Source organism: Amborella trichopoda, chromosome 11 (genome assembly GCF_054954075.1).
Source record: "Amborella trichopoda isolate Santa Cruz 75 chromosome 11, AtrichopodaSantaCruz75HAP2 v2.0, whole genome shotgun sequence".
Taxonomy (NCBI): Eukaryota; Viridiplantae; Streptophyta; class Magnoliopsida; order Amborellales; family Amborellaceae; genus Amborella; species Amborella trichopoda.
The window spans coordinates 38,914,218-38,942,186 of record NC_142346.1 but is presented as its reverse complement, the minus strand read 5'-3'; the positions used below and the strand labels follow the sequence as shown (position 1 = coordinate 38,942,186).

The window sequence follows — 27,969 nt, the reverse complement described above, 5'->3', positions numbered from 1 at the left end:
TTGCTTTTAGGGTTACAAAAAAACGGATCAGGAGGGTAGATTGGATCCCCTTTGCACCAATTTGGATCGGTTGGTGCAAGTGACACGCCTGGTCTACAACAAAAAATAAAAAATAAAGCAAAGCAAAGAAAAGATGTTATATAGATTTATCTTATGTTTCTGTGACGATTTAAGTCCTAAATTAAATATAAGAAACATGGATTATTTGGTATAACCGAGAGATCATGGCTGATTCTTGAGAGAGAATCGGCCCAATCAACCCCCATCCGATCGCGAACCATAGCATTTGAAAGGAAAATTTATAAAAGTGCACTCAAGAGTTGAACTACTTAATATTTTATCTATTTTTAAAATTTAATTTTGAAAAAATTCATCAAATACATGTAGAATTAAAATAAGTACAATATTAAATACAGGCTAAGTAAATTGTTTTTCATAAGGCCAAAAGATTTCATGCTCCTGTTGGAACATACTGTCCAGTTAAGCAAAACCTAATCCAAGAGCATTTTTAGGACAAAATTTATATTAAAAAAACCCCAAGTTAGGCTTCTGCCCCAGGGAGCAAGTGTACAGTATGCTCCGGTATACGAGAGCAAATGCTTTTGCCTTTAGAAAAGCATAGATGATACTTGATAGCTTCATTTTGGTAGAATTTAGCGTGATTTGAAGCAGTGAAAATGGCGGTGAGCGATGTGCCCTCGAAAGAGGCGAGCGTGCTGCGAGGCCACGAAGGCGCAGTGCTCGCTGCGCGCTTCAATGGCGATGGCAACTACTGCCTCAGCTGCGGAAAGGATCGCACCATTCGCCTCTGGAACCCCCACCGAGGCATCCATATCAAGACCTACAAATCCCATGGACGCGAAGTTAGAGACGTCCACGTTACAAGGCAATCTCTCTCTCTCTCTCTCTCTAAAATGGCGAAGTAGGAAGTGCTTAATTTGATTACTGTTGGTCCTTGTGTTCTGGCGCAGTGGCTGAGGTTTTTTTCTCTCTCTGAATTGATAACGCTGGATTTTTTCAATTTTTTTCGTTTATACTGATAATACTAGTGCACTCATTGAGTTTTATTAAGGCGATTGCTTTTCTGGAGTTCCTTTTGCAATTAGGGTTGGGCCATAATGTGACCTAATGGATAAGATCTTTGTCCATAGAGGTTGAAGTCATTGTTCCTGAACTCTTATTTTCACCTCACGACACTAAGGTATTTAGTTGAACTCTCATTTTCACCTCACGACACTGATGTATTTAGTTCGGCATACTGGTAGATGTATCAGTTTGGTTGAACGAGGACGAACTTTATGTGGTTGAATGATAGCCCACTGATCTAAAAAGATGATTTCAGTGTTGTTCATTTGGGTGTGACAGAGAAAATATGGTGAACATAGATTACTTGCTTTGGCATAAATTGAAGAGAATTAAGTAAAATAATGTATGCCATAGGGATTGCCGTAATCTTGAGATAATTGGAAATGCTTAATTTTCTATCGGAGCCCTTAGATTTGTACTGAAGAAATCTCAGAATTTCCCTTGCATGCGAAATGGAAACTAGATATACAAAAATGTTTGTAGAGGCTGAGTTCTTTGCAATGTTAGCGCTTGAAACAAATTCTCTTATTGCTTGTTACAACTTTTTTCTTCTTCTCTTTTTTTTGCGTGTTCGTGTATGAGCATTAAAGGTGGAATCTGATAAATACCTTCCGACACTGAATATGAAATTTCATGTCATGGATATTTGGCTGACTAATTTTGGAATCATAACAAACTTATTTGGATTCAACCCAGAAGAAGAGGCTTGATATCGACCTTGTGACAGGAACTTCTCTAGGTATGAAGTCAAAATAATTGAATTCCTTCATTTTATGTTGACTTTGCAGATGTCTGTGCCTATAGTCCTATTGACGAATTATTAACATTCATGACAAATGGATTGGATTTTGTAACAGTTCTTTTGCTAAAGAATGCAAAAGGATGACTCCAGTTTTGCTTAGGACTTAGGAGCATGTGTTCTTTACAACCTGAGAACAATGAAGTAATTCTTCTCTTCAACTGCAGTGGAGTCTCCAGTGCCATTTGAGCATATTTATTGCTTTCACTTGACTTTCCATCACTTGTGTAATTGTACCAAGTTACCCATGGACCATGCCATTCTATCTTTGTATTCAGATGATGCTTCTTCAAAATAATTTAAGCTGATTATGTGTGCAGTTACGGACTTAAACATCTAAGGGCTAACAGCTGGTGCTCATAATTTATGATGGTTCTACGGATAAACATGTAATGAAACAATTAAAAAGGTTCATTATTCTGGATCTATGTTTCTAAAAATTGTGAGATACTATTCTCATCCCATTTCGACTGTAAGGAGTTCCACCATAGTTCAATGGTAGCAAATGAAAGCTGCTTCTTGTGCTGAATAATCATTCAACTTGGTGAGTACATTACGTCTATTGGAGGTTTGATTAGTGACCTCAACAATTTATAAAACCATCCTGATTAGATGGTATTGACTTTTTAAGTTCTTTTAGATGCATGTGGAATTTAAGGTCACAATGATTACTTTGGGCTCCTTAACCTGCAAACTGTTTTGTCATTCCTCATGTTAATGATTGAGAACTATCTGATCTTTGAAAAAAATGAACCTACTTTATAAATGTCTTTTAATGGCTATAACAATTTCATCAACATCCAAGTATCGACAATATTTTTTGCTTGGAATTCACAGGGACAACTCCAAATTATGTTCTTGTGGGGGTGATAGGCAAATCTTTTATTGGGATGTGTCAACGGGTCGTGTAATTCGAAAATTTCGTGGTCATGATAGTGAGGTTTGCTATGTTATTGTTTTCTTGTTATTTTGATTGCCTATTTTTCTTATTGATAGTTGATTACTGGAAATTCAATTGGAATTATCTTTGTGCTATCAAGAAAACACATACAAGCTCAATTTTTGTAGTGGACTTTATAGAAGCAAAGGTCAGACTCTTCTTATAGTGCCATGTGCCACTTTCTTTGCAAAATGAGTTTCTAAATATGTCATATATTATTGTCGGCAAGCAAGCCACTTTTGGAACATGGAGACTGTGGATGTATTGGAGGAGAATGTATATATCATAAGCTATTGGAATATCTCACTCTAGTATGTTGACTAGTAGTGAATGATATTGTTCACTAGGTGCCGGAAGGAGGGCGTATACAGTGAACTCTATATGGGATGCATTTTACTTTGTAACTACTGTGATATACAATGTATTTTATTATTAGTTAAAAGCGGCAGGAAAAAAGATAATTATCAAAAAAAAAGGAAGGAAATTAGAACATAGCCTCATTTTGAGCATTAAAATTTTATATGACTCAAGTTAACCTTAGGAAAAAAAAAAAAAAACTTTATACGACTGACATCACCACCTTTTTTTGTTTCAGCCTTCTTATTACCTTTATGGTGAATCTTTCTGAAGTTATGTTTTTGATAAGTAACCGTTCATATTAGGGTATACTTCAAGTTGCGCCTTGGTGCGTGCAGACAAATAGAGACATATACATCATAGAAGACAGAAATGTCGAGCCCGAACAATCCCTAAAACTGCATTTAATGCTTGCAGTACCTCAATTGGCCAAGAAGCGACTGTTGATGTTAAATTTGATGGTTCCAATGTCAGGTGGGAGCCATATAGGAGGACCTCAGGATGGACCTTAGCAAAGTTCTCATAACAATGTCCCTTTTTTGGATGAAATCTATTGTGGCATAGACTTGTATCTTTTGGTGAAGGTGGCCCAAAGATTACTGTCACTTTTATCTTGTCTTTGATGGCCTCTGTGTTTGATTCATCCCCTTAAGAAATGCATTTGTTCCTCTTAGTCTGAATGACCTATGGAAGGCCAGCACTAGAAATCGCCACAATAACGAATGTAAAATAATAAATATGTGTAACGATAAATTCCGAAAACAAAGTCGAATCAGAATAACCATATAATTGCCTACTTAAGATTTGATTTATACCATGATTGAAGCAGATGCATGCCTGCAAAAATGCGTCAGGCATAGTTGGATATTAACTTAGAATGGAGCTACCAAAAAACAAAATCTTACATGCATGCAAATAACGAACCAACATAAAATAAAGATAACCATCTCATTTAGTCCCTTAGGCTTTAGGTTAGTGGAAGACTTCCCCCCCTCCCCTTCTTCTTAGTAGAAGGTCATTGGTTCGCCTTGAAGTTTGTTCTAACATAAGAAGCCAAAGTGTCTTAACCTTTTTCATTAGAAATAGCTCATCAAAAGAAAAAGAAAAAAAATGTGATAAACGTGGTGTAGACTCTTCAGCGAGAACCTTCTGAGTTCTGACCATGCATAGTTGGATGCCAACTTATATCGGAATTCTCTGCTATAGTGCCTGTACTTTCTGAGATTAGAAAATGTAACTAGGGGCTAGAAGCTACAGAACTATGGAGCTACGGAGCTATACATGAGCGGGGTGGTGCAAAGCTGAAGTCATCAAGGTATTAACAAGAGCTTGAAAACTCTTGATCTGCTATTTTAGAATAATTTTATGATCTCTGTGAAATTGGATTAGTTGCTTTCAAATAAACCAAATCAACAAAGTAACAAAGGTGGAGAAATCAAATCACAAGCACACACAAATGTGTTGAGCAGGTACAAGGATGATTTAAAAAAATAAAATAAATAAATAGAAAAGACACTACAGATTTTTAAGTGCAAAGACCTCTATCACTCTCACTCTCTCACACACACGGAATTGCTTGCCCCTATCTGGCCCTGTTTATAGTGCCAAGCCTCCCTTAGAAGACAATTTGTATGCAGAGTTTCCCATTTGATGAGATTATATAGCAAAAAGTGCTCCTAAACTATCCTGCATGGATAAGCCTTTGTCCCTTGGTGAAAACACACTAAATTGAGAAAATCAGAGATAAGCATCCCACATTTCAAATTTGGTCAAGATTTTTCTTATCCTGAGTTTCCCCAAATCTTAACAATTATGTTCTCCAATCCAACTTTGATTACTTCCGCAAAGAAGAGTTATGCCAAATCTCCCAAACAACTGGGAAATTTTTCTCATATTGGATCACCTCATATGAAATTTTGTTTTTTGAGAGAAGGTTAACTTTCATCTCATATGAATTAATCCAAACATTAAGTAAAAATTAACATTGGTTTTAACCAACCATCATCCTCATTAACCCGCAAACTATTCCTCAGTCAAGTAGAACTTAAAGTTCTGGTAAGCTTTGTTAATTAAAGAAGTAAACCATAGAAGGGTTCAGAAGACAATGAAATCTTTGGTCTTAAATGTGGTTACACTTGATAAAGTACTCTTTTACAAAAGGAATTGTATACTATGAGACCATTTATTTTTTGTACAAGAAGGTCACAAATTTTCTCAGGCATTATGTGAAATCTAACATATTAAAATGTATCACAGCTTTTTATAAAATTGTTTCTGGCTTTGTGCTCCATTAGTGACACATCACGACCTGTCCGCTTTCACATCCAAGATTGACAATGATTGTAACCTTCTTGTATCAAAAGTAAATGGTCTCATTATATACATTTCCTTTACAAAAATGATCTCTTTATATACAAAGATGAATATATAGATAAATATGTATTGATATCGCACAGAACATAAATTAAATATAGCATTTTGGGAATTCATATGCTGTTTTAACAGTGAATAATTAGTAATTTTTTCTATCCTTGCATAGACCAATGTAAATGCCAAGTAATGGAACTGAAATATGACTTTATTTCAGGTGAATTCTGTGAAGTTCAATGAATATGGAGCTTCCATTATATCAGCTGGATATGATCGTTCTGTGAGGGCATGGGACTGCCGGTCCCACAGCACTGAGCCAATTCAGGTGAATATATTGTTTCAAGCAACTTTACATGCCGTTCTTTTTGTTTGGTTGATAGCATAAAAGCTTGGGTTTAGTTGCTCCAAAATTTCTAAATTGTATTTACATTTGATGCCCCAGACAATTGACACATTTTCAGACAGTGTGATGTCTATTTGTTTGACAAAAACGGAAATTATTGCTGGAAGTGTGGATGGGACAATTCGCACTTTTGACATTCGTGTTGGTAGGTAAGTGAGCCTCACCCCAATGAGATCCCCAGAGTCCCTTTGCTGATATATGTGTTGCTTTTCTCTTTTCATTTAGAATTGCTTTTTTGTTATTAACCAGGGAAGTTGTTGATGACTTCGGACAGCCTGTGAACTGCATATGCATTTCAAATGACAGTAACTGCGTATTAGCAAGTTGCTTGGATTCCACACTCCGCCTTCTAGATAGGTAATTATTTTCAGTGATTTTCCTTCTTAAATATTGAAGACGAACTGTGGAGTATTTGTCCCTTATTTTCAATGTCTTGGTTGCAGGTCGACTGGAGAGCTCCTTCAAGAATATAAAGGCCATACATGCAAGGTTAGATTGACTGGGGCTATAAGGCTGTAATGAGATTTTGCATTTTTGCAGCTGATTTTTCTTTTAATTATGTGTTTGATATTTCATTCAAGGGAACTTACATACGGCTTCAATAGGCGATAAGATGATTAGAAAGTAGACTTAGGTGGACCTTCCATGTGTAGCGTAGAGCTAATATAACACTGGTTAGGAGGTGTGATTTGGTTCAAGTGGACGGCTCCGAAAGGGCAAGAGAAATGCCCAAAAGGATATGGATGGAAGTAGTGAGAAAATATATTGTGACTTATGGTCTTACGGAGGGTATGACCCTTGATAGAGCAGAATGGCGGAATAGGAATCATGTAACTTTATAACACTATGTTGATGATGATGTCTTAGATATTTCATATTTGTTTCTTTTTTTTTTCAATTCTGGTCTGCATGATACAGTTCAGGTGTCTTTCTTTGTTGAAGTCCATTTAACCAGTTACTAATATAGTAGTGTTAACATGAACCAAATTGTCAACTTGAATTTTTCTATGTTTCTCAGAATCCTAATATATAATGCTTTATGTTTAATTCATTACGGAGGGGATCAAAGTAAATCTTTGTTGGGCATATGGTATTGTCAAATTGTTCTAGTTATGAATGATATATTATCAATTCCTTACTGTTATCCTTATGTTGATGAATGACATACTATGACCTAGGGACCAATGCTGTATGGAATGTTTCTTACTGTATGTAGGTTTTGTCTATGTAAACCAATTTAGTATCTAATTGTTCAACTCATTTTTTTCTGTTATATGTCATCCTCTTTTCTACACTTTTTAGGTATCATTTGTATGATGACTTACAAGTTACCATCATGCTATGGTCTTATTTCCTTTTGGGCAGTCTTACAAGATGGATTGTTGCTTCACAAACACCGATGCCTATGTCACTAGTGGATCTGAAGATGGACAGATTTTCTTTTGGGATTTAGTAGATGCCAGTGTCATGTCATCTTTCAGAGCCCATGCTTCAGTGGTATAATTTATACTTCTAATTTTTGTTTCATTTTTTTCCTTTTGGGGTTAAGTATGCCATTTATCGTTGCTGTGCATTTCATTCCCTTCATATACTGTTGCTCACGTTTGGTTCATATGCTCTATGATGTTATTCTGATGGAGATATCATGGTATTTGGTATATGAGAGTCTCTATGCACCTCTCTTATATAGAAACATCAATAGAAGTAATAATCTTATCTGAAGTAAAAGTCATGTAATTTGAGTTGTGTGCTTCTTTCTCTATATTTATTTGTGTTGGGGGATGAATCCTCAAAATCGCTTGGATGCCAAAACTGGCCATATATTGATGTTTCGTTTAATAACTATAGTATCCACAAAGTCTGACCTTTGATTGGTATTCCCATGCATTCTACAGATTTTATAGAATTTTTCATCTTTGAACTTGGACATATTTTCAGTAAATAATTTTAAAAAGAAAAAAAACCTCAAATATGAAACCCAACTTTGACATCATTCAGATTTATTGGTATCAGAATTTATGCATGTTCTGGATGCTAGAGATGTATAATCCTCAACATTAGAATCATAATGTCATTGTTTTTTATTAGTAACTTTGAACAGCTTGTCATAAAACACAAGTTTGTGAACATTTCTTGTGTGCAATGCACCTTCGGGTGCTGTATTGAAATATTTACTTCAATTGTATATTGAAACTAGATGCAAGTCATTACAATTGTTTCAAGGGATTTAGATGAAGCGTAGTCTGTTTTATTTGCTTAGGTAAGCACAAGTTTTGCACCTGGATAATGTTCTGCGATAATGAACATTCTAACCATCAAGCAGGTGATCGATTCTTATATGAAGCGTAGTCTTTTTTAATGTAATTTGCAACACCGGTGGCGTCTCCATTCCAAAGTTCGAAGATGCTTGGCCAAGGGGTAGGTTGTTATATAGGTATTATAATCAAATTGGTTACTCAGAATATGCAAGGGCAAAACTTGTGTACATAGAATGAAAGGTTCTGAAAAAAGAAGTATCAATTTGGATTGGAGTTTTATTATGATTTTTAACTCAGTAGAACATTAACATGTATGCTAACATTGATTACTTGATAACATTTTAGAAGATTGAAGGACATATGTAGATTTCCTTTGTGAAATTTGTGTTAGCTTGACCGAGGACAAGGCGAAACCTTCTTATAACCTCTTAAAGGTGACGAGCATGTCCTTTGGTGCTTACAGAATGACATCCATGGCCTTGTCTTGTGTATATGGATATAATGCAATGTTGTTCCTTTTAAAGGCTGCTTCAGTTTGGCTGGGGAAGAGAAGCACTTTGGTGCTTCAGCTGATTCAGGGGAACACTTTGGATTTTCTCTAACAATTAAATTTTTTGAAAAAACAAGTAAACTTAGGGGAAAAAATACTAAGAAAATTAAAGAAATTGAAGAATGTAAATCTGTAGTTTTGTTTTTTTTTGGATAAAACCATTTAACATTGCCATCTACGGCTGATTCAGACCCCAATAGTGATTTATGAGGTCAAAGCTATGTCATTTTGTAGTGGAAATGTATAAAATGAGACTATTTACTTTTGATACAGGAAGGTCACAATCATCATTGACCATTAGATTTGAAATCAGGTGATAGAAGACGGTTCATTGTTTGGGCACAAAGTCCAAAATAAAACTTTTCCAATGTTGTGACGCCATTTCATCTATGGTATTTCACATCCAATGGCTAAAAGTGATTGTGACCTCCTTGTAACAAAAATAGAGTCTCATAGTATACAATCTCTTTTGCAATTTATAAAATCCAAAATATGTTTGGCTAGATCATCGGGACAAAACCTAAATTCGTAAGGGTTTGTATTGTTTACTGGAGAGAGGATAAAAACTATTAAAAGATCTTCACCCTCAAGTTTCTAATGATACATCCAATTGTCTTCTCGAATATCTTTACACATTTAAGCCCTAATATATGGAAAATTTAAAATCCTAGTATTGCTTGCCATTTATGAGAGAGGAACTGAAACTCTTCACAGTCCCCAAAACATCAGTTGAAATGTTTTTAAGAAAAAGAGGGAAAAAAAGCATTTTTGGACCTGAAAATTTTGCTTCAATAAAAATAGAGTTTTGATTCAGCCTGGCTTCGGCTGATGCAAAGTGAATTTAGTAACATTTATATCATGACTAAGGGGCAAAACAAATTGACATGTGCATAAGACAGAAAGCATCCTTGCTAGGACTTCCCGCAAACTGGAGCAATGGAATGAAAAAGGTGTGTCAGTTTGTATGTAAGAAACTGGTTTTGTGATTTAGAATATAGCTTTAATAAGTATGATGTTGCCTTGTCTTTGGTTGGGTCCATTGCTTATTGCAACATACACTGAAACCCAACATACATGTTAAAAAAAGAACTACAATGAAACCCAACATGTCTTTATTTTTGTGTCATCTGCTGCATCATCATGTGCATTCAGAGCTTTCTAGCTACCTTTATAAGTAATTTGATGCCATATGCAGCACAAACATTTATCACTTAAATTCTCCTATTATTTCGATTGCCCATCATTTAAACCACATTTCTTCTCATTTCCTAGGAACATTCTGTAAGTAACTGGGGCAAGTCCCGAGGAACTGCTATGCATTTGATTTCTTGCCAAGCGTCACTCTAGATCCATTTTCCCCATAGTTTAGAATTTTTTGCTAATCCGCAAGTTCTAAGTTCTGCTTAATACAATGAATGGCAGGTAACGAGCGTGAGTTATCACCCAAAAGATAGTTGCATGATCACATCCTCAGTTGATGGCACAATTCGTGTTTGGAAGACATGAGTTGGTGTGTCCCCATCGCTCAAATATTTGTAGCTTTTGTCTTGTGATTTATCCAAAAAGCTTCAAGTTCAAGGTTTCTTCTTAGTTCTCTGTCACAATTGATGTCATTATTTAGTGGGAGCTTCTCTGAACTATTTGTTGTCTCGCACCTACGTAACTGCATGTTGTCAAAATTAAAACAGCAGAAAGGCAAGACAGAAAGAAGGAATTTGAAGGAAAGGAAGGGTGAAACACACCGTCAAGTTGTAATAGCAACGAGGTGCATGTGTTACTGAATCTTTTGCCATCCCAACATTAGCAGAAAACCTATTATCAAATGATTTCGAAAAACTTTGAAGTAATTTTGCCTTTGGACGCTATTGACGATTTCTTCCCCTTACGAGCAGAATTGAAGTCATCCTGTGAGTCTCTCTCTCTCTCTCTTGTGGAATTGAGGCCCTCTCTCTGTGCCTGCATGGGGGTCATTCACGCGTGTGTGCAATTGCATTCCCACTAACATAAGTTAAAAGGGAGGTCAGCTTTTTGCTTTTTCCGCTATTTTTTTCTTTCCTTTTTGGGACTAACCTTATAGGTTGAAAGCAGCGTTTTAAAAATCGGCGAGTCGGGAACCGGTACAGTTCGTGTTGGTTTCAATACAAAATCGAAAACCGTCTGGTTCTAGAGAAGAGCCGTCGGTTCCAATTCGGTTCTACCCGGTTCTTTCCCTGTACGCGTGCGATACGTGTGAGGTTATCTTAATATTTTTACACAAATATTTTAATCTATATTACATAGGTATTTATATATTAAAGTGAAATATCCATCTTTTGATGTAGGATAATTTTCAAACATCATTAAATGAAAAGGGAATTTAAATATATTCTATTAATCATCAAGTTATAACTACATATGGTGAGGTTGTGTGGTGGTTAAGACTTTTGTTTCTTCGTGTGATGTCTCAAGGTCGAGTCCTACCGTGGGCGTTATTTTTTTTGTATTGTATAGTCTTTGTTGTATATATTGTATAAATAGTTTTGTAAATAATATAAAAAGTATAAAAAAATGAAAAATAAAAAAGTTAATTTTTTGCATAGCAGTTAATTTTTGTTGTATATAGTGTTATAATTATTTTTTTAAATAATATGAAAAGCATAAAAAAATAAAACATAAAAAGTTTATTCTATTTGAAATCTCCATCTTTCTTCTAACAATCGTTTTCACTAAATTTATTACAGAAACTTAAAAAAATAAATTTTTGAAAAATTGAAGTGTTATTTTCAAAATTTGTACGCATTTTATTAATTTTTATATTGATAACCAAATCTTTTATTTTATTTATTAATTTTTATATTATAAATAAAGTAATGTATTATTTTTCTTACAGTTGTCATTAATACATTTTAAATTAGATAATATTATAAAATATTTTAAATTTGTTATTATTTGTCTAATAAATAATTATAAAATGTAAATTAATAATTATAATTTCAGTATATAATATTATAATTAATTAAGTTTTAATAATTTTGGATTATAGTTAGTTAGGCTGTAATAAATTGGATTTTTTTAGCGGATTAGGGTTTTTCGTCAAAACGAGATTTTAATGGCAATTCTTTCATTGATTAGTTTACTCTTTATAATTGTCTATGTATAATTATATATTTTATCTATGATAATGCTATGATTTTTCTTTTATGTGATGCAAATTTAATGGTTAACATAAATTTATACAGGAAAAGAGCATCTCAATATTCACAAATTGATGAAAAAATGAAAGTTAATAATGTAGTACTTTCATTTCTTATTGGATTCTTAAAAAATAATATTTATAATGAATTTTAATAAATTTTTTGGATTTTTTTTTAAGCTTTAATCCGTCCGATTCAATTGATTTTTGATCCGAATCATCGATTTATCGATCTGGATCGATTTTTTAGATGCTCGATTTGGGTCACCGATCCGCTTTTTAAACCATTAGTTGAAAGCCTTGAACTCCTGCTTGCAAACCAAGGGTGCTTATAAGGAGTCTCCATCTCTTGAGAAGAGTTGAGTGCTGTTGTAGCCAAACAGGGTAGCTTTCAAACTTACCCTTAATTCATCGGACTCGCGTTAGTATGTGTAATCGTAGAAAACATTATTGCTAAAATATTTGGATTATTTTCATGTAGACTAGCATTTTGTTGTTTAATGTAATGTTCAAAAACCAGGTATAACCGTGGGTAGATTCCCCCTTCGTGGTGGTAATGGATGTTGCATCAGAAAACAACGCTTTACACCAATGGTTTAAAAAACGGATCAGTGACCCGGATCGGGCACCCAAAATATCGATTCGGATCGGCAAATCGGCGATCCGGATTGGGAATCGAGTGAATCGATTAGAATAAAGCTTAAAAAAAATCTGAAAAAATTACTAAAATTCATTATAAATATTGTTTTTTAGGAATTCAATAAGAAATGAGGGTACTCCATTAAGAATTTTCATGTTTTTTAATAAATATGCGAATATTGATATGTTCTTCCCTGCATGAACCGCCATTCAGCATTTAATTTACATCACACAAAAGGATAAACATAGAATTATCATGGAATAAGTATATCAACATACATGGATTACAATAAAGCATAAAATTAGTAACATATGATCTAAAAATAAAATGATAGACGACGTTATTGTTCTTCTTGGTCACGTTGGTGCCATTGATTGAATTCGTTTAACAATTCATTTATTCGATCTAAAAACGAATCATCGATATTAGCAGGCGTCTGACTATTCCTAAATCCCTGAGTATTAGTGTTTTGTTGTGTTCCCAATCTAAAATCCCCAAAGCTTGTCCATCTTTCATACTCACCTGCACTGTCGTGCTCATCCCTACACTGTTGCTGTAGGGACTCGATATGTGAATAATATGGTTGGGATAGGGTGGCCTCAGAATCATCATCTCTCATTTTCTCTTTGAATAATATGGATTAAAAAAAAAATTTAACAAATTTTCAAAAAAATCGATCATAGATTAAAAAAAAAAATTCACAAATTTTCAAAAAATTCTATCATGGATTACAAAAAAAAATTCGATCATGGATTAAAAAAAAAAATCACAAATTTTCAAAAAATTCTATCATGGATTACAAAAAAAAATTCAATCATGGATTAAAAAAAAAAATTACAAATTTTCAAAAAATTCAATCATGGATTACAAAAAATTCGATCATGGATTACATAAAATTCGATCATGGATTACAAAAAAAAACAAACAAAAAAAAACAAAAAATTCGATCGTGGATTACAAAAAAAGAAAAAAACAATTCGATCATGGATTACAAAAAATTCAATCATGGATTACAAAAAACCCTATCATGGGTTACAAAAAAAACCAAAAACAAAAAATTCGATCCTGGATTACAAAAAAAAAAACAAACATTTCGATCATGGATTACAAAAAAAAAACAAACATTTCGATCATGGATTACAAAACATTCGATCATGGATAAAATTCTATCATGGGTTACAAAAAAAAAAAAAAAACAAAAAATTCGATCATGGATTACAAGAAAAAAAAACAAACATTTCGATCATGGATTACAAAAAATTCGATCATGGATTACAAAAAATTCTATCATGGGTTACAAAAAAAAAAAAAAAACAAAAAATTCGATCATGGATTACAAAAAAAAAAAAAAAAACAATTCGATCATGGATTACAAAAAAAATCTATCATGGATTACAAAAAAAAAAAAAAAAAATCCGTACGGGACTCGCCGATTCCGTACAGTGAATAGGCGAGTCACTGTGCAGAATCGTCGGGTTCTCTCTCGATCCGTCCATGGCGATTCCCGAGTCTAACCGGGCGAGTCCGGTTCGACTCGGCATTTTTTTAAACACTGCTTTACACACACAAAAAAAAAGGAAAAAAAAAAGAGAGGAACAAGGCAGAGTTAAAATGTTAAAATGGGGGCTGTGGAATTATCGAAAAAAGAGATTTGTGTGAATAAGGGAGTAAATGAAAAAAAATCATTGGAGAATATTTGATAAATGATTATTTAATTCTTAATAAATGGGGATTTTCCAAAATAATGGCTATTATATCCAACATTTGTGAAAAATATATTATTTAAATAATTGGGATTGTTATAAAATAATGGAAATTAATTTTGAAGATGGTAACCTTCATCTATGTAAGGGTGCAGTTTGTATAGAGCCAAGGCTCTAAACAATCAAATTTGAGCCCATCTTCAGATAGTGTCAAAAAATATAGTTTTTATGTTAGAAAGTTTTGTAATGGCTTTAAATTATATTGTCATCTTTAGTTATAAAATTTGAAGCTTCAAAAATAGTGTAGGTCGATCAGTTCTATGAAAACTTGAAAATTTTAAAAATTGTCGATCGAAAAATATGTTACATGATGCCCTATTTCCAAACCTTGAAATTCATTTTTTTCTTATATCCATGGATCTTGATGTTGAGATGATCAATTTGATGATACTCGGGCATCAAGACGACCTATTCTTTGAAGTAGGCTCTAATCTTATTGTTTAGAGCCTAGGGTCTATATAAACTTTTGCCTTTATGTCATTGTCTAGTCTATTTTGAAAGATGTAAGGCCAGTTTGGATCGCTCATTTAAGTAGTTATACAACTCCATTTTATTCTGGGTGAAGGGAAAATAGCCGCTGAAAATTTTACCCTATCCCAGTTAAGTCCCTTCGAATGGCTGGTGCTGATTTATTGTAGCTATAGGCACCACGCCAGATGCCTCCTAATGTGGACTGCAAGTATGAGTCTGCCATGTTAGGAGATTATATATTTTAAGATTATATACATTAGTTCAGGTGAAAAGATTAAAAAGGGCAAGGGGGGCTTAAAAGGATGTGTTTGGAAGTTGTCCGAAAATATATAGGGACTTATGGCTTCACTAAGCATATGGCTTTTAATAGAGCAAAATGAAGAACGAGGATTCAAGTAGTCGATCTCAATTAATTGAAAAAAGGTTAAAACAATGATGATACTTTTGGTATGAGGTGACAATTTTATCCATTCAATATAAAATTTGATAAGTTGTGTATGTCGGAAATGTCGGAAAATATTTCTTATAAACTTTGAGCTTGAACAATAGAACGAGTGTAGATGTGTTATTTCGCATCCAATGATTAAGATTGATTGTGGCCTCATGTACAAAATATAAATAGTTTTATAGGGATTGTCTACAAAGAGACCATTTATCTTTTGTATGTCAAAGTCACAATCATTTGTGTCCCTTAACTTTCGAAATGGATGGTTTTAAAAGTGTCATTGAATAGACACAAAGTTCAAAAAACAAAACAAGTACGACATCATGATTTGTCCTAAGCCATCCAATTTGATACATTTACAGGTAGAATTGATTGTGATCTCTATGTATAAAAGATAAATGGTCTCTTTGTAGATAATCCTTTATTGTATACTTCTCTTTTTTATTTGTACATGTACAAACTTTCTTTGATCAACTCCTTTTGAAGATGGATCAATCAACTCTTGCTAGGAATAAATTTCATGATTATTCTTCTAGGCCAGCTATGGAAAAACTCATATTTGTCAACTCAAAACATCGCCTTGAGACTTAGAAACATCTCAAGAAATCCTATTTCAAATACCTTACTAGTAATGAGTCCAGATTTTGGATAATATGGAATTCCAAACCTTTGAAACTTTTGAAATTGAAAAATTGAACTATCACATTTCACGAAATCAGAGCAAACAAGCTTTGATTTAAACACAAACGTGATCAAAATGACCAAAAATCATGTAAGATTCAAATACTAGTGTAATAAATCATCAATTTGGGTTGATTTGCAGTTACCATAAGTCATGCAGGTAGCCCCCTCGATACACAAAACTGCATGAGGCATTGTGACTTTCTGACATTTGAAGTTTATACAAACCTTTATAGTGAATGATCTCTAGCGCTGGACAGGAAAAAAGAGTTTGACACCCATTTATCACGTCAAAAATTTCAGTATTTTCTCCACGAATGTTCAATCCCATAAACAGCGAACAGTTATCCGATCCACTAGTCTACACAACTTCAAAGGAGTTTTAAATACAATAAAAATATGAGAGGGAATTGGATCCAGTAAACTTCATTTTGATGAACTACGACGAAATGCGTTCCCCACTTAATTATTGGTCCATTCCCCCATTTTTGGGTGTATGTTATTAATTACAGACACAGCAATGCAGTTGTTATAGATTTATGGGTATTTGCCTTGTCTTAAAATATGGACATCTATGGAAAAATAAAAGGAAAACAATTATGAAATTTAGAAGGAAACAGAAAGAATATGCACTTCAAATTTCCCAAAAACTTTGCCAGAGAAATCTCATACTACTTTCTCTTGGGATGGTTAACAAACATCCATTGTTGATAAAATGTATACTTTATTGAGGGCAGACACACTGAGAAGTATACATTGTTGAGAGGGAAGGGGAGAAAATACAAACATTCTTCATACTTTTCTGATCACAAAGAACAGCTTTGCCTCACTGGAAATCAGCAGCTAGCCATCTGCTCTGCATGCTGAAATCCCTTGTATAATATGCATGTTGCACCAATTGACCTGAAGTCCACAAAGGCACTATTCTATCAAAACCAAACAAGTGCACTCGGTTTCTTAATACAATCCAATGATTGGCTAGAAACTTGAGAACATATTCTCTTTCTAGAGATCAGCTTCATAGCAAAACCATATCCACTCTCTGCAGTTCTGATTACTCATTAAGCGGTCCCATCCACTCTCTCTCTCTCTCTCTCTCTCTCTCTCACACACACACACACACACACACAGAGCTTAGCTTAGCTCATATGCCAATTCAAACCTGAGATTTCTGTAAACATCTGTTAACCATATCCGCAAATTCAGCTTCAATAGAAGCACTTCCCAGCAATCAGTCCCATATTTGGGAGCATTTGAGAGAGGAAATTCCAATGATTCTTAGCAGAAGACAGTATCAGACTAGAAAGAACATCCAAATAGCATTTGCTCTGTGATGGTAAGCATTTTGGGCAGCTTATAAATTGGGGCACAGGAATCTCATGTGTCTGACTTCTGATTCACTGTGTTAGAGTTCTCATCCTTTCTCCCCCTCCAAAGCACAATCTGGCCATTCTTGAATAAGAGAGGCACACAAGGAACCATATCCTGCATCAAAAGAAAAGACAAAAGAAGGTTTAGTATCCATGAAAAGTCTCTTTTTCTCCTAGGCCTACAACTAGTGCTTCTACTACTAGACTGAATATGCTGAAAGGAGAGATGCAATTACTTGGTTCAAAATGACATGGTTTATACTTCATTGTAGTATTTGACTTCAGAAATATTATTAACATTCAACTAGAAACAGTGACTTCAGAAATATTATTAACTTTCAACTAGAAACAGTGACGATAATATTACTCGAGAAAGCAAATTCAAAAACAAAATCAGAGCAACACAACATGGGTTACACGAATGAGTTGCTGTTTCATGGAAATCTTCAACTCAACCGTGAGAGGGCTATGGTTGGAATTGCCAGCTTATCAAATCTTCGAAAAAGGAAACAATAAACATATGAAACAACATGCAAAAGGATGAGTTTTTACACACGTTACTTTCTAAAGAAAAAAAATGTGCCACATACAGTAACTGAATTTTGCATATAGACACAGACAGTGACTACAAACTTGTTTTCAACTAAGAAAAACTAACAGAGTCACCCTCGCTACCCATTGCCTTGTTTCATGGGTGACCCAGTTTTTATTATACATATTTTTTTATGTTGATTGAACAAGAAAGCATTAAGGTTATAAGATTTTGGTTTCCATTCACTGACAAGTTGGCTTTGATTCGCATGACAAATACTTTTTATTTTAATTTTTTTTTAATTCACAAAGTTGGAAAATTTTTCCCAGTAGACATTTCAACCCAGCAAGTTGACATGGTTTTGGCAGTGACCGACTTTTTTTATGAAAAACTATGGCAGCTTCTGATAAGAAAAGTGAAGAGAATATGTAACTATCAAGTCAAACTAATAAAGTTTTGCACTAATTAAAACCAGATTCTTTCTGAACAGTTAAATGCTGTATATAGCCACAGAATAACGAAGAACTTTTAATAGTAATTAGAGAAAAGGTGCAAAAATGCTTTACACTAACAAAGTCCCGTTACGTTGCAGCATCCCAATTGCCTTCCCCATCTGGAAAATAAATTGTACTGAAAAATAGTGCCATACCCTTAGCTTCACTCCAATTTTCTTGCAGTCACTGGTGTCTACTCCAGAGCAGTCTATTCTCACAACTTCTTGCAATTTGAAAGCCTCCCTAACTTTCTCCATCACACTCACATACACACCATTCCTAGCTGCACATGACATCATCATTAGCACCATTGTTACTACCCATACAACCATATCAAGAATTTACTCTTAGTGATGAAGATCCCAAGTTATGCATCATATCATGCATCCATTAATATTAGAAACAGTATGACCCAGCACAGGGTCATGTTTAGCTCCACTGGGTCCCTCCATCCCTCTCGCCCTTCCACACTCTATTATCACCATGCTGATGACCCCAACCGACAATGATTTTTCACATTCCATTGGAATATGCTCTATTTTTCCAAAAACACAAGGCAGGAGAATGACTTACTGAGTCTCATGATAGGTGGACTATTGAGTCCCCTATTTCTCATTTCCTTAGTTTCTTCAAATGTTAGGCCATCAGCTACATTCTTCACAAGCCTTGGATAAATAGGGGCAAGGGGCTTCCACAACATCAGAGGGATGTGGGGTCGTTGCTTTGGATCATAGTTCCGGCCTCTGTATAGAAGAAGCACATTGGTTCTCCTGGAGATGACTTTTCCACTAGTTTTGTCCTGCATAAAGATAATATTGTCAGGAAATCGGATGGTCTAATTGGGATCCAACAATAGCACACAGGTGAAATTGAATCCATCTCCAGCAATATCCTCATTACTACAAGAAAATCACATGAGTTTTTTAATGGATTGCCACATCTGATCATACTTATATCAAAGGAGAACTTGTCTCAAAAATCATTACAGCAAATGATGAATAGATTGTAGCATTACAACAAAAGTAAAGCTTTTTGAAGTGCAGAATAATAAGCACATTACCATAGAGACAAATAAACATTGAGGTTGCCAGCTACTACCAAGGCTTTGCATTTACCGGAACATTTTTTTTTTTTTTAAACTGTTGACTATATACCAGACAACATTATAAATCAAATGTACATTTCTTTGGTCCCTCTTGGTAGAAAAATGACAGAACCAGCTAAATGCTAAATCTAATATGTTCTCACTAACAAGATCCCTTTAATGCTTACTAATAATATTTGAATATCTGACCTCAAGGTGAAAAATAACATTGTCCATGTCAAGGGTGGGCACCCCTAAACACTTAATTCTTACAGCTTCAGCTCTCTTCCAATGGTTATGGATGTCGTCTAGCATATTGTGTGTTACTCCCCCTTTACCTAACACCAATTGCAGTATGCAACATGAGTTATTTTCAGTAAAGAACCATAATTATTAAACGATAAAAACAAGAGTCTGATATTACCTATAGGTGCATTTCAAGTCATTAAAACTAGTGAAAACTTGAGAGGACAAATCTTGGTCTCCCGAATAAATAACTAAATATGTCATTCTTCCCTTTTCATTTTTAGTAATTATTCTATCTCAGTTTTTTTTTTTTTTAATGTTAATTATTCCATCTCAGCTTTATCCAGAGCGAAACCCAGCTTAGCTTTGACAAGTACAAATTATCCCATCTTAGCTTTGTTGATTACATAAACTTCATGGTTTGAATTGGAACACTGTTTGCAAATTATGGCATTTAATCAAGTCCTAGTTTACTCTTGCATTTCCGGCTTTGGATTTCATGTTGGAGATGCAAATACCATCACTCACTACAAAACAAGTCCTAAAAAATCTAGGCACATTTTTCATCTTTTTTAGTTTCAGCAGGTTAATTACTAAGAAACTTTTTCAAGTGTTTATATTTCTGGGACAAGTTTTTGCAAGAAGAACAGTTCAACCTTTGTTTGGTATTAAATATTAAGATATACAATGTGCTAGATATATCAACAGGTCTCCTCTCTCCTTTCAGCCATGTTGTGGGCAATTATCAAAGGTTCAAGGGAAAAAGGAATTATGGGTTTTGTTTTTGTTTTTTTGGGTTTTGGGGGTTGGGAGGGGTTGAGGGGGTTGGGTTGTGAAGAAATGTTAGCAAAATCCTTTTATTAAATAAGAGAAATACAGGATAAGCATAGAGAATGTGAAAATTGGTAATCGTAGAATCTAAGAAAAACAAACTGTGTGCATCGTACATGTCCATCTTCAAATCATTTAGTCACTCCAATCGAATGTTCTTGTTGGAAAAATTATCTTGCATTATGAATTTCTCTTTTCATTCATTTGGGCACTATGAAGGCTAATGGAAAGGAATGGAGGAGTGAGGTTAACCTTCTGATTTCATCTTTTCATATTTGATCTGTTTTTTTCACTCGTCTCTGTAAGCATAGTTAACTTTTTTTGTGTGTAACACCTTCAACTTAATAAATTTGACACTCGGGGTCTCTGCATTCTTCTTCTCCGACATGTTTTCCGATTATTTACAATTTCAAAACATAATTATTTCAAGTTTACACAATGACCAAACCAATGAATTCATGAACGAGAAAGCTATACACGTATTCATGGCATGCTCAAACTCTATGCCAAACAGCCAAAGAAATTCAAAATTGATGGGAGAGGCTCCTTACCAATGGCATTCAGGGACATTATTCCCATAACAAGCTCAAACTTCATTTTACGACCATGAAGCCACACAAAAGAACATACACATTTGGGAAAACAAAACCCAAAATCACATGAATCAATTAAAGCTTGAAGAATCCAAATTTAGTTAGGAAAGAGAGACACTTCAGACTTACCAAGGTTGATCTGGCTATTGCAATTGTCGTGCCCATACTTCTCGACCAGCTCTTCAATCTCTTCTTCACTAAGGGGGCTCCCCTGAACCTCTTTTAAGTCCACTTCATTCTTTACTTCAGCACACACAGGAGCCGAATAACCAGTCCACTTCCGGTCAAGCCTCCCAGGGCCAAAAGGAGAGAACCTCGGCTCCCTGAAACTGATCGGTTTCACCATTGGATTAGTCTCCGAGTAAGAGTACTGGAAATCAAATGGAAGGTCAGAGTGAACTGGAAGTTGCGCTTTCTCAGTGGGTTCGATGGGTTTATTGTTCTCCTCCTTCTTCTTGTGTTCTGGTGCGGACTTTGATGTGGGGGAGTGCGACTTGATTGGGGAGAAGGGTGGGTCAGAGTCCTGGTCTAGGGTTTCTTGGTTTAAGAGGTTATGGTGGTGGGATTTGGGTCTGGAAAAGGAAAGTGAAATTGGGGTTTGAGAAGAGACGGTGTGTCGTCGCCATGAAAGGAGCTTCAGCATATCTGCGTAGTAGATTGGTGCCCAGTGAGACGAGTAGCAGCAACAATGTTGATTCTCTCTCCATCTCTCTGTCAATCGGCAGCCCGCTATCCATAGTTAGCAATCGTCGTTTAATTAATCGGCGATTTTTTTCAAAAAATCGTCGTTTTTATGGAAATACTTTAAACGGTGACTTCTTTTTTTTCAAAGATTTTTTCTTTTTTTTTTACCCATTTCTACTTTCGTGCTTTTGAATATATATATATATATATATATATATTATTTCAAAAACACCTAAAATATAAATTTTTATCCCCACTGTGTTCTTCAAAGCTACAGTTGCAAATTGAAAGTATGATTTTTTTCTTTTTTTTTTTTTAAACTTAAACAAATAGATGCAGATTTCAGTTATTACTATGGAAAATCATTGTGTAAATGAAATATTATTTATAGTAAATCATTGTGTAAAGAAAATCATATATATGCAGATTTCTATGACTATTTGTGATAATTGGTTTTATGAAAATATTGTTTATGGCACAAATTAGAGTTCAAAACATAGTCTTGAATGAGAAGCAGAGAGTGTGACTAAAGGACCAAGTAATCAATATTTTGTTTTTGTTTATGTGATAACAAAGATAAATAATATAGTGTAAACCGGGGTTTAAAAAATCGTCGAGTCGAGTCGGATTCACCTGGTTTGACTCGGGAATCACTACAGGACACGCCGATTCCGCACAAAAAACAGGAATCGCCCGTGTCCAGAGAAAACCGGGCGATTCCCAATAGTAGACTCGCGATTCTGTCCGAGTCCCAATAGTAGAATCGCGAGTCACCTGAAAGAACACGCGCTGCACAGTGCTCTTCACGGGATTTTGATTTTTTTAATCGATATTCAACGTTTTCAGCCTTATGAACGAATATTACAGGCTTTAATTCAAATTTCGAATAATTTTCACTCAATAAAGTGATTAAAAACCACCGTTTTTTATCAACAAATTTGGTTCGCAGAGTGAGTTTTAGGGTTTCCGCCATTTCAGTGATTTCAATAGAAATAAAACTTTATTTTTTGTAAAATTTCAGGCTGAGTGATTGTAAGAGTGTTGGTCAGAATTTTGTATTCATAATTTGTGATTATCTTGGAGGAATACATATCAATTTTGAGTTTGAAGGCACGGATACACGAAGAACAAGTAAAAACTTAGTTTTTTTTTTTTTTCCGCCATGCAATCAAATCCGGTCAATATTTTACAAATCATGCATTAAATTTATAGGGTTTTGATTCGTTGTAGTGTTATTTATCATTAGATATATTCAATTTGATTATATTTATTCAATTTGAGTTGGATTTTATAAAAAATAAGAGTGATGTCTGTTAAAAAAAAAGTGGACTGTTTTTTTTTTTTTTTTTCCTCCATTTTCACGATTTCAATAGAAATAAAGCTTCATTTTTTGTAAAATTTCAGGCTGAGTGATTGTAAGAGTAATGGTCAGAATTTTGTATTCATAATTTGTGATTATCTTGGAGGAATACATATCAATTTTGAGTTTGAAGGCACGGATGCACGAAGAACAAGTAAAAACTTAGTTTTTTTTTTTTTTTTTCCGCCATGCGATCAAATCCAGTCAATATTTTACAAATCATGCATTAAATTTATAGGGTTTTGATTCGTTGTAGTGTTATTTATCATTAGATATATTCAATTTGATTATATTTATTCAATTTGAGTTGGATTTTATAAAAAATAAGAGTGATGTCTGTTAAAAAAAAAGTGGACTTTTTTTTTTTTTTTTTTCCTCCATTTTCATGGTTTCAATTGAAATAAAGCTTCATTTTTTGTAAAATTTCAGGCTGACTGATTGTAAGAGTGTTGGTCAGAATTTTGTGTTCATAATTTGTGATTATCTTGGAGGAATACATATCAATTTTGAGTTTGAAGGCACGGATGCACGAAAAACAGGTAAATACTCAGTTTTTTTTTTTTTTCCGCCATGCGATCAAATCCAGTCAATATTTTACAAATCATGTACTGAATTTTTAGGGTTTTGATTCTTGTAGTGTTGCTTATCATTAGATATATTCAATTAGATTATATTTATTCAATTTGAGTTGGATTTTATAGAAAATAAGAGTGATGTTTGTTAAAAAAAAAGTGGACTGTTTTTTTTTTTTTCCCCCCCATTTTCACTATTTCAATCGAAATAAAGCTTCATTTTTTGTAAAATTTCAGGCTGAGTGATTGTAAGAGTGTTGGTCAGAATGTTGTGTTCATAATTTGTGATTATCTTGGAGGAATACATATCAATTTTGAGTTTGAAAGCACGGATGCACGAAGAACAGGTAAAAACTCAGTTTTTTTTTTTTTTTCCACCGTGCGATCAAATCTAGTCAATATTTTACAAATCATGTATTAAATGTATAGGGTTTTGATTCTTTGTAGTGTTGTTTATCATTAGATATATTCAATTTGATTATATTTATTCAATTTGAGTTGGATTTTGTAGAAAAAAAGAGCGATGTCTGTTAAAAAAAAAGTAGACTGTTTCTTTTTTTTTTCCCGCCATTTTCACAATTTCAATAAATATTTTGTAAAGAATGTGTTAAATTTATAGGGTTTTGATTCGTTATAGTGTTCTTTATCATCTCATGTATTCAATTTTATCTGATTTATTCAATTTGAGATTGAATGACTGATGTCTGTGAAGAACTGCGTTTTTTTTTTTTTTTCCTCAACTCAATCGATTTTATTTAATATTTTGATAATAATGTGTTAATATTATAGGGCTTTGATTCCTTATAGTGTTGTTTATCAAAACATGTATTAAATTTGATGTAATTTATTTGATTTGAGGTGGATTTTTTAGTTGGAATGACTAATGTTAGGTTGGTATGTGAAGAACTAGTTTTTTTTTATTATTATTCATGATCAATTTTTTTGAGAAATCGTGATTTTTTTAAAATTATTTTTTATTATAATGAGGAATTAAACAATATTTTTAATTTTTATTGTTAAATTTCTAGTTCAAAAAATTGCATGTTGATAGATTATTTATGCAAAAAAATACATGTTATTATATTTTTAATGCAAAACTGTATTTTTTAATTTGTTGTTAATGCAAAAAAAATACATTAACAAATACATGTTGTTAAACTGTATTATATTTTTAATGCAGTTTTGCATTAAAAAAGTATTTTAATTTTTTAAATTTTTAATACAAAAAATACATGTTGTTAAACTTTATTATCATGAGGAATTAAAGTGAATATCATTGTAAAAAAATCGTGGCATGTTGTTATATTTTTAATGCAAAACTGTATTTTTTAATTTGTTGTTAATGCAAAAAAAATACATTAACAAATACATGTTGTTAAACTGTACTATATTTTTAATGCAGTTTTGCATTAAAAAAATATTTTTAATTTTTAAAATTTTTAATACAAAAAATACATGTTGTTAAACTGTATTATCATGAGGAATTAAAGTGAGTATCATTTTAAAATATCATGTATGCTAATTATATTAGTGTAACAATCCTAAAATTTCAAAAAAAAAAAAAAAAAAAAAAAAAAAGGGAGAAAATATGCTTTTAAATAGGTGATGGTTTGTTTGAGTATGATGGTCCTTGGGGACCATCACTATTTTCAAAAACTTTTACTTGGTTTAAAACTTTTGCTGCTGCTTTTGTTTGCAGCCTTTGCAGTTGCTGCTTGCAGCTGGCAACGTCCTTTAGCGGACGTGGTTTTCGTATGTTGAAAGCAGACGCTTAACGCGACACCTCAGGTATGAGGTAGAGCGTAATAAAATATTATAATAATACGTTATAAGAATTTAAATAGGGGAGGTGAGCACTCCCACCCTATAAAATTTTGAGATCTCTCTCTCTCTGGTCGAAACACAGTGAACTCCTCTCTCGAACCGAATTTTTATCGGAAGCTCCCTCTCAAACATTTGTGGGTAAGTGACATCGTCTTTCTAAACAATAGTCTATTTTTAATAAATAGTGATATTTCCGTCCAGGATCTTTATTTTATAAGTTTTGTGTGTAAGTGACCCCATTGTCTCGAAAAATAATCCATTCTTTTTAAAAATGAAATGAAATAATTATTTCTGCTTATTATCATGAATGTTAGGCGCGATAAATTTTATACGCACGTGACCTCATTATCTTGAAAAATAATCTTTTTAATAAAAATTGTGATATTTTATCTATATTAGAAATTTTGAATGCTGTAAATTAGAAAAATAAATTTATTTATTTTTCTTGTTTATTGTTGGAAATAAATGTGATATTTCTGCTTTTAGTAAAAATTGTGATATTTCTTTCTACTGTTTTGAATATTTAGACATTGTAAAATTCATGTGCAAATGACTGCCTTATTATTTAAAAAAATTGACATTTTTGCAATTGATTATAGTATTGTTGTGAAATGTTTATTTGTGAATTGATATCCCATAAATTGTGATAATTCCGTATTCTTTAATTTCTATAAGAATTTTTCTATATATATTAAATTGGCAATTATGCTAGAACGTCTTTACGAACTGCTACCTTTCTAAATTTGAGCCCAAAATATTTGATTGGTTATTTTAGAAATGTTATTGAAAGTGACTGTTATTAATGGTTTCAGTGAAATTCATATTAATGATTTCAGTGATATATTGAGTGCATGATATTGCTGCTTTCGAATGTTTAAAGAGATTTAGAAATAATTTAAGTATGCAAGTGGACTCATCCGGTTCGCCGATGAGGTATAAGTGGACCTATCTGGGACGCCGGTATGGATTAAGTGGACTCATCCGGTACGCCGGTGAGGTATAAGTGGACCTGCAGGGATTAAGTGGACCTATCTGGGACGCCGATAAGGATTAAGTGGACCCATCAGGACGCTGATGGGGTATATAGGTGACCTACTTGGGACGCCAGTAGGGTATTTTGTGAAATCCTTTGAATTATGTACTGCCGTTAAAAGTGTTATAAGCATTTCAATTACTCGGATTATACTTAATTATGCATTTATTGAAAGTGAAACTGTTGATGCATTTCTGTTAATAGATCTCATTTTGAAAAATATTGATATCTTTCAATCATAATTATTTTTAGAATTATGATGATCACTTACTGAGTAGCCAAACTCATCAAACTATGGTAAACATTTTTTAGGATAACTGCGGATTCATTTTGAGTGCTAGTCAAGATCAACCTTGAAAGATATTGTTGTTGTGCTAGCTTTCTTTATTTACTTTGTAAGACCTCGCCACTGTAAATTTGTCCTATCAATAGATGTATATATGTTTTGTCTGTCACATCTCAGGAATAACAGTATTGTAAATTCTTGGGGTGTGACAATTATGGTATCAGAGCAATAGGTTTAAGATCCTTAGGAAATTTAAAAAGAATGTACTTAAAATCACATTTATTGTGTGTACAGACCTGGATAAAGTCAAGATCCAGAATAGCTGAAGCCAATATGGAAGGAATTCACAAAGCTTTGGAAAATATGGTTGCTCTAATGCAGCATCAGATGAAAAACAACAATCCACCCAGGCAGTCAGTTACAGGAAATGGTGGGAGTAATATCGAACAATTTAAGAAATTAAACCCACCTTCTTTTAAGGGTGCTGTAAACCCACTGGAAGCCGAGGGATGGATTATGCAATTGGAAAAAATATTCGAGGTTATGGAATGTCTTGATGATAGGAAGGTGGCCTTGGCAGTTTTTATGTTAGAAGGTGAGGCACAACACTGGTGGCGAATGGCAAAAGGAGTATTGGTCAAAGAAAATAAAACCTTGACTTGGGAAGTATTTCTAGAGGCATTTAATGAAAAGTATTTCCCAGATTTTATTCGAGACCAAAAAGAAATGGAATTTCTAGAATTAATCCAAGGAAATAGGACAGTAGCACAGTACGAGGCCAAGTTTACTGAATTAGCCAGGTTTGCACCACATATGATTAACAATGAGGCAAGAAAGCTGAAGAAATTTGAAAGGGGTCTCAGGCCAGCTATTAGAAGCAGAATATCAGTCTTGAAATTAAGAACTTATGCTGAAATAGTGGATCGTGCCCAAATTGTCGAAAAAGATTTTGAAGATTACCAAAAGACGAAAAATCAGAACAGTTATGTTAGATCTACATCATCTAATCGACAACAGTTTGAAAGGCCAAACAAGAAGCCAAGGCCCTCGCCATTTCAAAACCCAATAGAACCATGTAGAAAATGTGGAAAAAATCATGGATTAAGCCCTTGTTATTGGAATACC

General features: G+C 33.7%; 2 protein-coding genes and 1 long non-coding RNA gene across 13 annotated transcripts; 2 read left to right on the top strand and 1 right to left on the bottom strand.

The window, feature by feature from the left end:
- The first annotated feature begins 660 nt into the window (after window positions 1–660).
- LOC18428996 (Transducin/WD40 repeat-like superfamily protein) lies at window positions 661–10,610 on the top strand. Of its 8 annotated transcripts, none has more exons than XR_016044003.1 (9): window positions 661–886; window positions 2,723–2,825; window positions 5,770–5,877; window positions 5,995–6,104; window positions 6,230–6,312; window positions 6,399–6,444; window positions 7,321–7,452; window positions 8,279–8,373; window positions 10,186–10,610. XR_016044003.1 is itself a non-coding variant. In XM_088851450.1 (9 exons), the coding sequence occupies exons 5-9, from the start codon at window positions 6,022–6,024 to the stop codon at window positions 10,267–10,269; spliced, it is 453 nt and encodes a 150-aa protein (XP_088707576.1). In that variant the 5' UTR covers window positions 661–886; window positions 2,723–2,825; window positions 4,424–4,497; window positions 5,770–5,877; window positions 5,995–6,021; the 3' UTR covers window positions 10,270–10,610. The 8 variants fall into 8 exon arrangements, 3 of the variants coding, with proteins under 3 accessions (XP_088707576.1, XP_006838352.1, XP_088707577.1); XR_002280086.2 differs by having other exon boundaries at window positions 6,205–6,312; XR_002280087.2 differs by having other exon boundaries at window positions 6,205–6,312; window positions 8,216–8,373.
- A 6,029-nt stretch (window positions 10,611–16,639) lies between these two features.
- Window positions 16,640–21,795, bottom strand: LOC18428995 (CRS2-associated factor 2, mitochondrial). Of its 4 annotated transcripts, none has more exons than XM_020664111.2 (5): window positions 21,215–21,795; window positions 19,626–19,753; window positions 18,905–19,130; window positions 18,404–18,614; window positions 16,640–17,420 (listed from the first exon to the last, which is right to left on the bottom strand). In XM_020664111.2, the coding sequence occupies exons 1-5, from the start codon at window positions 21,726–21,728 to the stop codon at window positions 17,333–17,335; spliced, it is 1,167 nt and encodes a 388-aa protein (XP_020519770.1). In that variant the 5' UTR covers window positions 21,729–21,795; the 3' UTR covers window positions 16,640–17,332. The 4 variants fall into 4 exon arrangements, with proteins under 4 accessions (XP_020519770.1, XP_006838351.1, XP_088707573.1 ...); XM_006838288.4 differs by having other exon boundaries at window positions 18,487–18,614; XM_088851447.1 differs by having other exon boundaries at window positions 19,626–19,747.
- A 1,710-nt stretch (window positions 21,796–23,505) lies between these two features.
- LOC148779901 (uncharacterized) lies at window positions 23,506–27,515 on the top strand. The gene is made up of 3 exons (XR_016043998.1): window positions 23,506–23,668; window positions 23,939–24,048; window positions 26,871–27,515. It is a non-coding gene; the product is annotated as an uncharacterized LOC148779901 (long non-coding RNA).
- Window positions 27,516–27,969: the final 454 nt, after the last annotated feature.